This window comes from Aspergillus caelatus, assembly GCF_009193585.1.
Source record: "Aspergillus caelatus strain CBS 763.97 unplaced genomic scaffold BDV27scaffold_44, whole genome shotgun sequence".
NCBI lineage: Eukaryota > Fungi > Ascomycota > Eurotiomycetes > Eurotiales > Aspergillaceae > Aspergillus > Aspergillus caelatus.
The window spans coordinates 49,714-62,352 of record NW_022475307.1 but is presented as its reverse complement, the minus strand read 5'-3'; the positions used below and the strand labels follow the sequence as shown (position 1 = coordinate 62,352).

At 47.7% G+C, this 12,639-nt stretch overlaps 8 protein-coding genes and 1 non-coding gene across 9 annotated transcripts; 5 read left to right on the top strand and 4 right to left on the bottom strand.

The window, feature by feature from the left end:
- Positions 1-90: 90 nt before the first annotated feature.
- Positions 91-889, bottom strand: BDV27DRAFT_155507 (rhamnogalacturonan acetylesterase RgaE; the record flags this gene model as incomplete). Its single annotated transcript, XM_032072157.1, has 2 exons — positions 91-725; positions 778-889. The coding sequence occupies 2 exons, from the start codon at positions 887-889 to the stop codon at positions 91-93; spliced, it is 747 nt and encodes a 248-aa protein (XP_031929957.1).
- Positions 890-1,719: 830 nt separating this feature from the next.
- BDV27DRAFT_124725 (enoyl-CoA hydratase/isomerase family protein) lies at positions 1,720-3,123 on the bottom strand. Its single transcript, XM_032066152.1, has 3 exons — positions 2,698-3,123; positions 1,992-2,617; positions 1,720-1,884 (listed from the first exon to the last, which is right to left on the bottom strand). The coding sequence occupies exons 1-3, from the start codon at positions 2,805-2,807 to the stop codon at positions 1,775-1,777; spliced, it is 846 nt and encodes a 281-aa protein (XP_031929956.1). The 5' UTR covers positions 2,808-3,123; the 3' UTR covers positions 1,720-1,774.
- A 292-nt stretch (positions 3,124-3,415) lies between these two features.
- BDV27DRAFT_124722 (Hsp20/alpha crystallin family protein) lies at positions 3,416-4,391 on the bottom strand. Its single transcript, XM_032066151.1, has one exon. It carries the CDS (start codon positions 4,194-4,196, stop codon positions 3,699-3,701), a length of 498 nt encoding a protein of 165 aa, XP_031929955.1. The 5' UTR covers positions 4,197-4,391; the 3' UTR covers positions 3,416-3,698.
- Positions 4,392-4,661: 270 nt separating this feature from the next.
- tfb5 (TFIIH complex subunit TFB5) lies at positions 4,662-5,628 on the bottom strand. Its single transcript, XM_032066150.1, has 3 exons — positions 5,530-5,628; positions 5,320-5,471; positions 4,662-5,267 (listed from the first exon to the last, which is right to left on the bottom strand). The coding sequence occupies exons 1-3, from the start codon at positions 5,546-5,548 to the stop codon at positions 5,217-5,219; spliced, it is 222 nt and encodes a 73-aa protein (XP_031929954.1). The 5' UTR covers positions 5,549-5,628; the 3' UTR covers positions 4,662-5,216.
- BDV27DRAFT_124719 (uncharacterized protein) lies at positions 5,594-6,009 on the top strand. Its single transcript, XM_032066149.1, has one exon. The coding sequence runs from the start codon at positions 5,626-5,628 to the stop codon at positions 5,788-5,790; it is 165 nt and encodes a 54-aa protein (XP_031929953.1). The 5' UTR covers positions 5,594-5,625; the 3' UTR covers positions 5,791-6,009.
- A 135-nt stretch (positions 6,010-6,144) lies between these two features.
- On the top strand, positions 6,145-6,218 carry BDV27DRAFT_t68. Its single transcript has one exon. It is a non-coding gene; the product is annotated as a tRNA-Val (tRNA).
- Positions 6,219-6,652: 434 nt separating this feature from the next.
- Positions 6,653-8,589, top strand: BDV27DRAFT_155503 (putative MFS multidrug transporter; the record flags this gene model as incomplete). The annotated part of the gene is made up of 6 exons (XM_032072156.1): positions 6,653-6,806; positions 6,866-6,960; positions 7,026-7,349; positions 7,405-7,560; positions 7,612-7,973; positions 8,040-8,589. The coding sequence occupies 6 exons, from the start codon at positions 6,653-6,655 to the stop codon at positions 8,587-8,589; spliced, it is 1,641 nt and encodes a 546-aa protein (XP_031929952.1).
- Positions 8,590-9,228: 639 nt separating this feature from the next.
- Positions 9,229-10,571, top strand: BDV27DRAFT_170409 (uncharacterized protein; the record flags this gene model as incomplete). Its single annotated transcript, XM_032075290.1, has 3 exons — positions 9,229-9,468; positions 9,523-10,106; positions 10,163-10,571. The coding sequence occupies 3 exons, from the start codon at positions 9,232-9,234 to the stop codon at positions 10,569-10,571; spliced, it is 1,230 nt and encodes a 409-aa protein (XP_031929951.1).
- A 953-nt stretch (positions 10,572-11,524) lies between these two features.
- BDV27DRAFT_124717 (uncharacterized protein) lies at positions 11,525-12,563 on the top strand. Its single transcript, XM_032066148.1, has 2 exons — positions 11,525-11,652; positions 11,705-12,563. Exons 1-2 carry the CDS (start codon positions 11,572-11,574, stop codon positions 12,434-12,436), a joined length of 813 nt encoding a protein of 270 aa, XP_031929950.1. The 5' UTR covers positions 11,525-11,571; the 3' UTR covers positions 12,437-12,563.
- The last annotated feature ends 76 nt before the right edge of the window (positions 12,564-12,639 follow it).

Below are 12,639 nucleotides of genomic sequence, written 5' to 3'. Positions count from 1 at the left end.
ATTTGGATACGTGGGTATCGAGAACTATATACATAATACGCAATAGCTTATTCCCTGCCAATACAACTATTTCGCCACAAGCATTGCCATCTACAGGCAGTCGCCCGGGAAATCCGTACTGGTCAAGACATCCTTGAGCGCGGCATCACTGCATGCCACTGCTTTCAGGAATGCATCCGCCACGACCTGCGCCCCTTCCGGGCTGGTATGGGTGTGGTCATTGGGGTAGTAGGAGTTGACCGTGTCCGCGCCTAATGCCTCATACCGGGCAGCCACGTAAGCGCCGTGGTCCACATAGTCCACACCGGCCGTTTCGGCTGCCAATTGAGCGTACTCGACAAAGCGAGACGGCGAATAGGCATACTCGCCCGTCTCCCAGACATTGTTCGGGGTCTGGCTCGAGATGAGAACCTTGGCTCCTTTGTCCACGAAGGTCTTGGCCGCGTTCTCCAAGTATGCCGGGAAGGTGAGGACGGTTTCGGCTTGGCCGTCGTAGGTGGTCTCGCACGTCTCAGAGCCCGTCCCGGGACAGTCGGTGCGACCATTGTCGGTGCTCAGTGAGCCGCCGTCGTTGTGTCCGAACTCGATCACCACGTAGTCACCTTCTTGCAGGACGTCGGCGATGGCGTCGAAGCGACCTTCGCGGGTATAGGAGCGGGCACTACGGCCGCCGATCGCTTTGTTGGAGACGGTGACAGACACGTCGTCGACATACTGTCCCCATCCTACGTTTGTCAGCTCACATTCCACATGCGGTACTGTTCGGGGAATTCTCACCATCGGTACCTGACCCGCCACCGCTTGCAGCCATGGTCGAATCGCCAGCCAGGTAGATGGTAGCGCCCAGGACGCTGGGAAGAAGGGACAGGGGCACGAGGATGGATCTCATGGTGGAAATAGTAATATTTTGCAATTAAATAGCAGTACAATGAAGAATCTATAAACGATCAACTATAAGCACACGAGCAGCTCCAACCTATTTATACCCAGAGCCAAGGGCAAAAAATTCTGTCACAGAATATCTGCATCTAGGTAGGAATAACCCCAAACAGGAAAAAGACCCAGCAGTAGACCACAGAAAAAAATAAAAAATAAAATAGAAATAGAAAAAAAAACACCCCTAATCACCACATTCCCCATCTCAGGTACAAAAAAAAGCGTATCAGCCACGGACCGACGGAGGTTTCATAGTCTGTGACCCTCACTCCTTCCCCAAACACACAACGCAGCAGGCCAAACCCCACCCCCGTCCTTCCGTCACTGTACATAAGTTACTCGGGGTCGATCCCTTCAAGCCCCCCTCTCCGTCATGCATAGATTACCCGCGGTTCTATTTGTGGGAACAGACGCCCCGTCCCTTCCCCGCATATTTTATTTGTGGAAAACGTGGGAAGCTTATCTGATCTGTGAAGAATTGTGTACTCCGTAAGTGACGTGCTCTCCGGGGTGCCTCTTTTTCTTTCCCCGCTTTGCGGCTATTGGGTCTTCTCTTAGGGTCCTTGGATTGTTGGTAGGGTTGGCTTTTTTTTTTTCCACCAACGGGTTAGCGTTCGGGGATGTGGATGTTCGGGGTGTTTTGGACCGAGGGGTTGGAGATACATAGTTAGTTATGTGTTGTACGGGGTGTAGATCATTTATGAGTAGAGGTTTAGCTATGAGGGTAGGATATGATATCAATCAATCAATCAATAGGGTCTATGTATGATACAATACTATCTTGTCCAGTGCAACCAATATACTCCATATATAGAATCTACAGTAGTTTAGATGGTAATTACAACTTCTCAAACGTAGGCTTCCTCTTCTGAATGCCCGACAACAACGCCGCACTGACATCCTTTGTCTGCAACGCAGCACTATTCCACACACTCGTATACCGAAGACCTAAACATCGAGTCAGCACACTTCGCAAACCCTACCCAACCTTCAACCAACCCCCAGCCAAGCACCAGAAAAAGAATAGGAGAGAGTAAAAGGAGAAGAAAACCTACCATCCTCCACACTCCGATCCCGACTCCAATTCAAAATATCCTTCGTCCCATGCACAGCAACCGGACTCTTACTAGCAATCAACCCAGCGACCTCTAACGCCCCCTTCAGAACCTCCTCCTTAGCCCCAAACACCCGACTAACAAATCCAACCCGCAGCGCCTCCTCGGCCCCAAAGATCCTCGCACTCAGGGCCACCTCCTTCACCCACCCGAAATTCCCCACCACCTTCGGCAACCGAGTCAACGTCCCAATATCCGCCGCAAGACCAATATCCACCTCCTTCACGGCGAACTTGGTATCAGCAGCACAGAGCCGGATATCCGCCGCCGTGGCGATGTCGACCGCCAGACCGAGGGAGAAGCCATGCATGGCCACGATGACGGGTTTCTCGCAGCGCTCGATGGCCGAGATGCAATCTTGGAAGGAGCTGATGTGGCGACGCAGATGGAAGGCTTTGCGGGCTGGGTCCGTTTGACTGTCGTCCGAGGAGAGGAGGCCCTGGCTGGCGGCTTTGACGTCCAATCCGGCTGTGAAGGCTTTGGGGCCGGCGCCGGAGAGGATAATGGCTCTGACGGTTGGGGAGTGTGAGAGGTGGTTGAAGATTGTCTGGAGTTCGAGCCACATTCTTTTTTTTTATCACATGTCTTGTTAGTTTCGGGGGTTTTTAAGGCGTTGGGGTATAGGTAGGGGGTGGGTTGAGGTTACGCTTCAAAGAAGGAGTTCATTTTGTCAGCGCGGTTGATTTCGACGTGCGCGACATATTCTTGGGGGTAGGTTAGGTTGAAGTATTTGGGGGTTAGGGTGGGGTTCGTCATTTTGGATTGCTGATCTGGTTTCTGTGTATATGTTGGTTTTTGGTGTTGTTGGTAATACTGAAGGTAGGGATGGTAGACTGAGTTGCTTGTTGGACTGTACAACGGAGTATTATTGATTGTCGATGGTATGTATAATGCCAGTATACTGATATGTACAACAATGTGAATATGTACAGGGGAGGAATTGGAGGACGTGGAATGAATAGGACTATGATCTCTGATCTGATCTGATAAACCGTCGGTTGAGCTTCACGTGCCTCGGTTCGCGGAACTGGTCAAGGTTTCAAGTGTCACATCCATGGATCGGGCATTCCAGACATACTTCAGGCTATTACTCAATTCAGTAGACGAAATATAAGTCCTCATGGTGTCTGTCACATTTAGTAGGTTGATCTTTATGTTTATATATGTATATACATTGTGTCTGATGTTGTTGACCTTCATGGAGTTGAATTGGGAGGGGAAATTCACATGATGTCATTTGATAGCATAACTAATCATTTGTACGGCTTGGCATTTACATGGCTTAGTCACGTGTTTGTATTTCGTTTAAAGACTACTGTATGGCTTGTGTTGCTACGTTTATAGAAATTTACTGGAAAGTAAGGTTCAGGTGAATCATTAATTAAGGCATGGAACTGATAAATACAAAGAGGCAGAATTAAGAAATGCCAGCACATCCATCATCCACCGCAATCGCGCTCCAGAGTAAGGAATGAAAACGAATCAACTTCTTCAACTTCAACGACTGAGGTAGCAAAAGATTTTTTTTTTTTTTTCTTTTGTCGATTAGAGTCGAAAGTCGATAAAGAAAATATCACTGTTGACGCCGTTCGAACTGATTGCTTAACTCCCATGCAAGGTCGTAACTCGTCTCATCCCGCAGCTCGTTTACTCGATGGTGATCTTCTTGCCGGTGTAAGCAGCAGCCTTGGGCACGACCAAGGAGAGGATGCCGTTCTTAAGGCTGGCCTTGACGTTTTCCTGGTCGACGCGAGACGGGAAGGTGAAGGTGCGGTGGAATTCGCCAACGGAGCGCTCGCTAACCCAGTAGCGAGGCTTGTTCCCGTTCTCCCTCTTGGTCACTTCCTTGCTCTCACCCTCCTTGGTTTCGCCAGCCTCGGGAGTGTGGTATTCGCGCTCAGTGCGACCCTTGATCACGAGGGTCTGTGGGTCAGAGAATTCAATGTCGATGTCCTTCTGAGCAATGCCAGGGAGTTCACCATCAAAGTGGTAGGCATCGTCAGTCTCGCGGACGTCGAAGCGAGGTGCGAAGGAGCGCACGCTAGAAACCTGACCACGGCTCTGGCGGTGGGTGTCGTAGTCGTCCAAGAGACGGAAGAGAGGGGAGAAGTCACCAGCGGTGGGCATGGTTCTGAAGAGAGACATTTTGGTCGTGTGTTGAGGTAGAGTGTTTAGAAAAGTAGAGGCAGGTATGTTTTGATAGAAGTAGTAGTGGAAGAAGTATTCGATTTGTAGTCGATTGCTGTTGTGTTCTTGTGTTTGATTGTTGTTGTTCTGATGAAAAGAAGTGCAATTTGACGAGGCCTTGTGCCCCCTTATATCTCTTGTCGGCCATGTTCCAGAAACTGCGATTCACCAGCAGCTGACGTGCTGGTGGCATCACTTCTGGATGACCCCGGATGGTGCCTGAGGTGTCGAGACCTTTCGAGCTTCCACTGGACGCCTCTGGTTGGTGCGGGAGTCTTCTGGGCGTTTCGATGAATCACGTGATGGCGATCGCCGTTGGCACAACCGCGCTTCCCCAGGTGGAGTCTCCGTCCGGCTAGAACCTTGAACCTTGGATAGCTCGCACCTTCAATCATACGACGTCTGCAGCGCGACCCAGTCTGATTGGCTGTTAGACCTCCAGATAGTGATTCATAACTTGGATATCTAGAAAATACTATACACCTTTCGCACTCCTGACAAGGTTCTGGACACTTCCAAAGGGCTGAAAAGCAGGGAAGTCCATGCCAAGTCAACCCTATAGAAGAATTTTCTATACATGAACCAATTCCATGCGAGCACTAATCAAATAACAACCAAGTAACATCCAGTGCTATTGGCATACCTTGAAGCTCCTCTACTTCTCTCTTGATGCCGATCTTAGACAATACGATAAGAAGCACAGAACCTATCTTTGCCACTTCCCTGGACCAAACCTCCCTTGGGTATCAACGGTGTTGACCAGGCCGAGTCATTGGCCAATTACACAATGAGTATACATGGCAACTCGTGATTTCAACGTGTGGCGATGTTCTCTTTCGATCGTTGGTAGTCGTAGAACAGTCGCGCTGCCGTTGTACAATGCTTCAGACCCTCCTTGTCCCCTCGGAGCGTAACGACGAAAGGATGGCGTCTGTGTGGATATGATAGGATGGAAATATATCGAAACATCCAGGAAATTCATTCATCGGATTCCGACTCGTCGGGTTGCATGACCTTTTCATCAAGTTCCTACGTGTTATCGTCAGTATAGTGGCCAACCCAGCCGTCTTCTGAGACATACCCTTCCCAGCCGGATCTTCAGGTTCTGCAGTTGGCTCTCCTTGATAACCAGGTGGCGGTCATCATCCAGGTCCTCCACAATGTAGTCATGTCTTTCTTCATCGTACTTCAGGATAATCGCTTTCACGGACGGATCACATTCGATCAGGACTCCTGTCGGAGACGCATGTTAGCTCGGCCGCAGGGGAAAATAGAAGCAGAGTGCACATACCTCGAACAGCACGGGGCATTTTGATGAATTGTAGAGCGGTAGAAATTCAGTAGTTGGTAATGTGGACGTGTGAATGCGTAGCAAGTCGCAAAAACGATGAGATGGTCGCGATGGTTGCGGAGAAAATCTGTGGAACATCGTCGACTTACCGCCAAGACACTGTCAGGCACCCAGGCAGGAATCCTATCAAGACTTCAAGAGAGGCATATTCTAACCAGCGAGCCACAGATTTCTGATGATGTATACGATCCTTGGATGTAATATGCTATGTATGCTTAGGCTTTGGTTATTGTGTCGGCATTATCGAGTTTCTGTCATGTTGATCCTGGCAACTGCAGAATACAGCGGGCTAGGCTGTGGGAAGATATATATCTTCGAGTAGCGATCACGGCTCTGTAGAAGATCACTAGTCGCCATCTCACAGAGCATTTTATTTAGACTTCTAGTCATATATAACCAATAGTATATGCTTAATATGTATACCTTACAAGAAAACCCCCCTCTATCTTCTATAATGATCATAAAAACTTAAGTTGAAAAATCGCGACAGTGGAACATCTGTATAACTGTTTTTTAGCCTAATATATTTTAGTTACTATCTGTTTCCCAACAGTTGGCCGGATGGTGTAGTTGGTTATCACGTATCGTTAACACCGATAAGGTCCTGGGATCGAGCCCCAGTCTGGTCATTGCTTTTTTCTTTTCCTACATACGTTCTTATCCATTGTTCCAAGGATCGCACCTTTAGATTTCCCCGTTCTTCTCTTTCTCTTATCCTTTTTCTTTCCTTCATTATTAAACTTTCTATTTTTTTTCCCCTTACCAATCCAGCCGACCTTGTTCCAGTGACATGTGTCTTTTTCTCTTCTACATTGTATTATCTTGGCATCTGTGAACCCCCGTAGCTGATATCATTGATTATCTTATCTCTGGCCCTGATTATAAATGCTTATCCGGCGCCATCCACTCGTGCTTATTTATGTCCCCGTGCATATTTCCCCAGAGTAGCACGTTTAAATCCTCTTGTTGCACGTCATCCCAATTGACAGTGAAATGTGCCGAAGCGGGGGGAAATTCGAGATCCTTTCCATACCAACCTTCTAGTCCTCCATACACCTGCACTATGGTTGTCGAACAGCATACGGAGGAATTGCCCTCGGAGGTAACGCCTCTCCTTAATAATTCACCCACCGAGTTGGACGAGAGCAATGTCCCTATCTCATTTACTAGAGGTTTTACAATTGTTTCGGCAATGGGACTTCTCCTCTTCACACAAGGTACTCCCGACTTAGCATGCAACCACCTTGGGGCTGCAAATGACTGAGCCCGTTCATAGCTACCAACATGTCCATGATGACAACGGCACAGTCGGATATTGCAGCAGATCTAGATGCGTTTTCAGAAACAACATGGTTTACTTCAGCTTATCTAGTATGTTTAAGCTCATCGTGAGGGCTTATACAACGTCTTTGTGTTAACCCGCCTTTTGTCGGTAGATTGCAATGTCTAGTGTCACTCCACTCGCGGGTCGGCTTTCTCAGATATTTACCCCCCGTGTATACGTCCTCTTCTCCTGCGTGCTCCTATCAATAGGCCTTTTTATCACCGCAGCAGCTAAGAATCTAGCCGTCTTCCTTTTAGGGCGGGCACTGACTGGATGCGGCGGCGGGGGTATAATGGTTACAACAATAATTCTTACCCTTGACTTGACTAGCAAAAAGCGGAGAGGGCTATACATTGGGCTGATCAATGTGGGAATGACGACCGGTGTCTCTACCGGCGCGGTGCTGGCCGGATTACTGACGCCAGCTTTTGGATGGGTATGTTGCCCTAATACTACCTCACAAGGACAACCCCAACTAAAGATCCTCCCAGCGCATTATCTTCTGGTTCCAAGCGCCGCTTTGCTTCATTCTGGGCCCGATTCAGTACTTTGCCATTCCCTCCAGCCCAACTGACGATGAGCCCCTTTGGGGTCGTGCCTTGGTGCGGAAACTGGCCAAAGTTGACTACGGCGGAGCCTTAGCCTTGGTAAGGACATATTGCCGAGCTGATGTGGTGATATTCACTGACTTTCCATAGAGTATTTCCGTATTTTTGCTGCTCTTTAGCCTTGCATCACCAGAGATTCAACTTGCGCCGTTGATCTTGTCTGCCGTCCCCTTCGCCGTATTCTTGCTGATTGAATCCCGATTCACGTCGGAGCCCATAATTCCGGTGGAGGTCCTTGGCATGCGAAGTGTTGTTTTGACCTGTCTCTCGGGCCTTGCTTCAATGATGGCTCGCTGGTCAGTTCTCTTCTTCACACCCGTGTACGCAATGGTCGTCCGAAACTGGTCCCCTGCCTCTGCTGGCTTGATTTTAGTGCCGACAAATGCTGGATTCGGACTTGGGGGTCTCCTCGTAGGCTGGTTGCATATTCGTAAAACCGGCAGTTACTATATGTGAGTGTTTCCGACATAAGCCCTACCACCACAAACCCTGCTGATTCGTTCTTCAAACACAAATAGTTCGAATATCATCGTATTCTTGTCGTTTGCACTAGCAAATCTCGTCCTCGCAGTTCTCTCAACACCTTCTTCGCCTACTATCGCCTATCTGGCCGTGACATTCTCTAACGGCCTTGCGGCTGGCGCTTTGATGAACTACAGCTTATCTCATCTACTGCACCTCACGAGACCAGACGTGCATTATGTCGTAAGCGCCCTGATCGCTATGTCGAGAGGATTTGCAGGAAGCTTCGGCTCTGCCATTGGCGGAGGATTCTTCCAACGCGAGTTGAAATCGAGCTTGAAGACCGGCTTCGCAGCCCATGGTCTACCAGAACAGGATGAACTTATCCGCAAGCTGCTCGGGAGCCCGGCCATGGTAAAGGGTTTAACTGGAGCTAAAAGATTAGTCGCGATACAGAGCTATGAACAAGCGGTTAAAACGCTACTGCTGGGTAGCTGTGTTCTGGCCCTGGTAGCAACGGTCGCCCAGGCGGGCACAGGTTGGAAACCTGCCCGGGATGATCGAAAAGTACGGGATGATTTGGAGAATACTGTAGAGCGGGAGTAGGATCCCGATTTTCTCTTCTGAAGATTGTATATGTCACCATTGATTTGATTTTCGTCGGGCGATTTGTCTCTGCAGAATGGTTGAGCGGCCAGATCCATTGGAAAGATGCCCACCTTTTGTTTAGTTGTGGAACCCACAAAAAACTGTGTACAAAGGTGGCTATAATTCAAAAGCATATTATTTATAGCCATGACGAGTGCGATCATAGAAGTACAGAGAGGGTGGCCAAAGTCCATACAAAGATATCCAAGCCAACCATCTGGTCTACTACTATGCCACAACTACCCCCCGAATGAGTGAATGCTGGTAGAATAGAGTTGATCGTGATGCCACATGCCGGCATAAAATATACGCAGAGGAGAATACCATTCGGGTGTTGTAAAGGAGTAAATTCCACGAAGGTAGAGTGGCCATTATCATGGATTACATTATCTCGGCAGATGATATCCGCAAAATTATTGCGATCTCAACATCAATCTCGGCTCAACGGTTTTTGGCCGCCCGTGGGCTCTCATATGAAAGGGGATATACCTTGAATGATAAATAAAGCCCCTCAATAAGTGGGTGTGAAGCGCCCAGTAACCCGTAACTTGAAATTCTGACTCTTTCAGACCCAGCGAAAACATGCTCTCGATAAACAACATGGCCAGTCTCAGCATAACATCTGGACGCCTTCTACTCGCGGCGGCAGTATTGCTACCATACATACTTCTCGTCAAGCGCCTTCGCTTCCAACGTGCGCGCAGAATCGAGGCGAAGTTCAACGGACGTCCTCTGTCTAGCATGACCGTGAAGGAAGCCCATCAGATCTTCCGCGAGCTGCGAGAACTGGAGTTCCCATACACCCTCCACAGCGCCATGAAGCTATCATTATTGAAAGTAAGTGTTCTTATACGAGGTTGTATCGGAAGTTGAAGCTAATATAAAGTTAAGACTGGATCAATACCTACAATGACCAAACTGTTCGTTGCCACTCGCCAGCTCAACGAGAAGAATGCGTCCAAGCGAGCTGCGGATACCGAAGTGGTCCTGAATGAGGTTCATGATCGGGAGCCCGGGTCTGAGTCCCATCTGATGGGAATTGCACGGATGAATTACCTGCATGCTCGGTATCGCAAGGTGGGTAAAATCCTGGACGAAGATATGTTGCATACCCTTGGATCTGCTGTTGTGGATATTGTCAGGGGTGTCGATAAGAATGAATGGCGTCGGTTGACGGACGTTGAGAGATGTGCTATTGGTGTGTTCCATAAGGCCTTGGGAGATGCTATGGAAATTCCGTTTACGTTCCTTCCCTCTCATGAGACTGGTTGGAAGGACGGGATACACTTCGCCCAGGAACTCTATGACTGGACACTGGCATATGAGAAGGTGGCAGCTCAACCGACAGATTCGACGCGGTACATTGGTCGGAGACTGATGGAATTGGCCAAATGCAATATGCCTGCACCGCTGAAGCCATTGATCGAAAGCATAGTCGTAACCAAATTAGAAGAACACAGCAGAATAAGTATGGGGTAAGTTTTCTGAACCTGATCTCTTCCTTAGAGCTACTTTCTAACCTCGGGTGAAGATTTGAAAAACCAGGTATTCTCATTTCTACATTCGCGAAGAGTGTTCTGGTAGCGCGAAAGTTCATACTGCGTTATCTCAGCTTGCCGAGGCCGGACTCCAAAGCTGTGCATGTTCTAAGTGACTCACCCGACCCGTCCACGGGACTGTACACATGGAACCTCTGGATCGAGCATCCATGGTATATCAAACCTACGTTTAAGCACAGATGGGGACCAAAAGCTCTCCTAGTGCGGCTCTTTGGGAATGGGGCTATTCCTTCAGAGACCGACTCATACAAGGAATCGGGGTACGACCTGCGTACTATAGGCCCTATAGCGCAGGAGAAAAGAGGGCAGGATGAGATGGAAGCTATTTTTCAGAGCCTGAAAGGTACAAATTATGCTGCCGGATGTCCTTTTCATTCATGAAATTGATAGTAGCTAGTGTATAAGGCCTTTGAGCTCAGTTTGCCTCCTACGGAATAGAAATAATACTACATTGTTCACTCAATTTGGCGCATTTAACTAAGCTATAAGTATCGACAGCTGAAAGAACTATTTTCAGCCATGTTCAATGCGGTAAATTGGACTAGAAGAGTGAATCTAGGGTTATAAGCAGCAAAGAAGAGTTACAAAGGGGGTGGAGTTTTAAAAGCAGGACCCATACGCTGCTTATCCTCTCCGACTAGGGATGTAACGGCTTTACCGTTAGGAATATATTTGAAGATTATCAAGGCCTTTGATGATCTGAAAGTGATTATATTGATGATTATATTAAAGTAAGTTGACTATCTAAAGATAACTACGGCGGACCAAATCTAGCTTACGGACAAAATAAAAGATTACTAAATTTACCAATACCAACGCATGATGTATTAGCCAATTAGATCTAATTATTAAGCTCCACTGGATTATCTACTAGTAATCATAGTAGTATATTTATTCGGAATACCGACTATGTAGTCCGAACCCGAAAATATTTACTACTTTTATAATCTAATCCTCCTCCTCCTCCTCCTCCTCCTCCTACTACTACTACTACTACTACTACTACTACTACTACTACTATTAATGATTTATAATTCGTACTAGACTATAAGTTTAATTTTTAATATTAAATTTACTATAGAATAGTATATTCTAAGGCCTTACTAGAAGCTAAAACTAGAAGTACATAGCAGTTGTGGCTAAATGTAAAACAGTGAGATGTCGGTAAGAAACCCGGAAATCCGAAGTTTTGTCCGCAGACTAGATTTAGTCCGCTGTGGATAAGCTGCTTGACATGTGACAAGGGTGTCCCAACAAAAAAACTATCGTAGCGTTTCATTCCTCCGATAAATAGCGGGCAATAATGGAAGCCAGTAAGTTCTTCCTAAAGATTTTTTGTCGTCTGTGGTCTTGTCTGGCGAGTCTTAGCATTATCGACAAAATGGCTCTATCTGATAACTGGCCACTCATTATACTGTGCATCCTTGTCGCTGCATACAAAAACCTACCTCTCGTGTGGTTTGTGCGTAATGCACCATAGTACACTAATGCAATACAATCTAACATGCTAGCAGATTCGTTTCCTTCGAACTCTAATCACACGACTTTTCATAACCCCAATCACACACAAGGAACTCAGTCCAGAATGCCTGTTCCTTCCCGCAATCCACCGGACACGGTCACCACTTACAGAATGCGATTACAACATCCACAAGTCTAACTCGACCTACTTCACCGATCTCGATATTTCACGCGGCAACCTGAGTCTTCTTCTATTCAGTCAACGCCTATCATTCCGCCCTACCCCAACTACCGCGGTCATGATCTTGAGCGGAGAGCAGATTGTCTTTCGCAGAGAGATCAAGCCGTACCAGCCGTATGAAGTCTGGTCCCGGGTCCTCAGCTGGGACGAGAAATGGATCTATATCGTGTCGCATTTTGTCAAGAGAGGCGCGTTTCCCCATCGCAGCTTCTTGCTGCAGCCGAATACACCCGGAGATCTTACACGGCCGAAGGTTGGTAGCGATCAGTCGCCAGAGAAGCAAGTGTTCGCGTCGGCTGTGTCCCGGTATGTCTTTAAGCAGGGACGTAAGACTTTTCCGCCGGAGCAGATGCTGGTCAAATGTGGTCTTCTACCTTCTAAGGATATAGATGAGGGGCTAGCTATGTGGAGTGCGATTGAGGAGCGGAGGAAGCGGGATCTGGAAGCTGCACAGTTGAAGATCGGATGGGATGCCGTGCATAATATTTTTGATGGGGATTCTACTAAGGTGCTGGGTCGGTATACTGATCTCTTGTGGCGATAAGAAGAGCACGGCTGGGGCTACATGACGCTCATAATAAGCTTTAGAGAATTACTAGGCTAGAGAGAGATGGATAGATAGATAGATGAGAGATAGGAATATGGAGAGTGTTCTGGTAGCCCTCTGACAACAATTTGCCATCAGATTAAAGCCGGTGGAGATCCTGTTGGGTCGAGTGGAGATATTCTCATCAATAAAGTTAGGGT

Bases quoted from the DNA above. Each gene is read 5' to 3' on its own strand.
- BDV27DRAFT_124725 (XM_032066152.1), bottom strand. From the start codon at position 2,807: ATGACGAACCCCACCCTAACCCCCAAATACTTCAACCTAACCTACCCC. The intron at 2,618-2,697 runs GTAACCTCAACC...ATAAAAAAAAAG, and splicing joins ATGAACTCCTTCTTTGAAGC to AATGTGGCTCGAACTCCAGA. The intron at 1,885-1,991 runs GTAGGTTTTCTT...CTCGATGTTTAG, and splicing joins GGATCGGAGTGTGGAGGATG to GTCTTCGGTATACGAGTGTG.
- BDV27DRAFT_124722 (XM_032066151.1), bottom strand. From the start codon at position 4,196: ATGTCTCTCTTCAGAACCATGCCCACCGCTGGTGACTTCTCCCCTCTC.
- BDV27DRAFT_124719 (XM_032066149.1), top strand. From the start codon at position 5,626: ATGAGATGGTCGCGATGGTTGCGGAGAAAATCTGTGGAACATCGTCGA.
- BDV27DRAFT_124717 (XM_032066148.1), top strand. From the start codon at position 11,572: ATGGCTCTATCTGATAACTGGCCACTCATTATACTGTGCATCCTTGTC. The intron at 11,653-11,704 runs GTGCGTAATGCA...ACATGCTAGCAG, and splicing joins ACCTACCTCTCGTGTGGTTT to ATTCGTTTCCTTCGAACTCT.
- tfb5 (XM_032066150.1), bottom strand. The intron at 5,268-5,319 runs GTATGTCTCAGA...GATAACACGTAG, and splicing joins TGAAGATCCGGCTGGGAAGG to GAACTTGATGAAAAGGTCAT.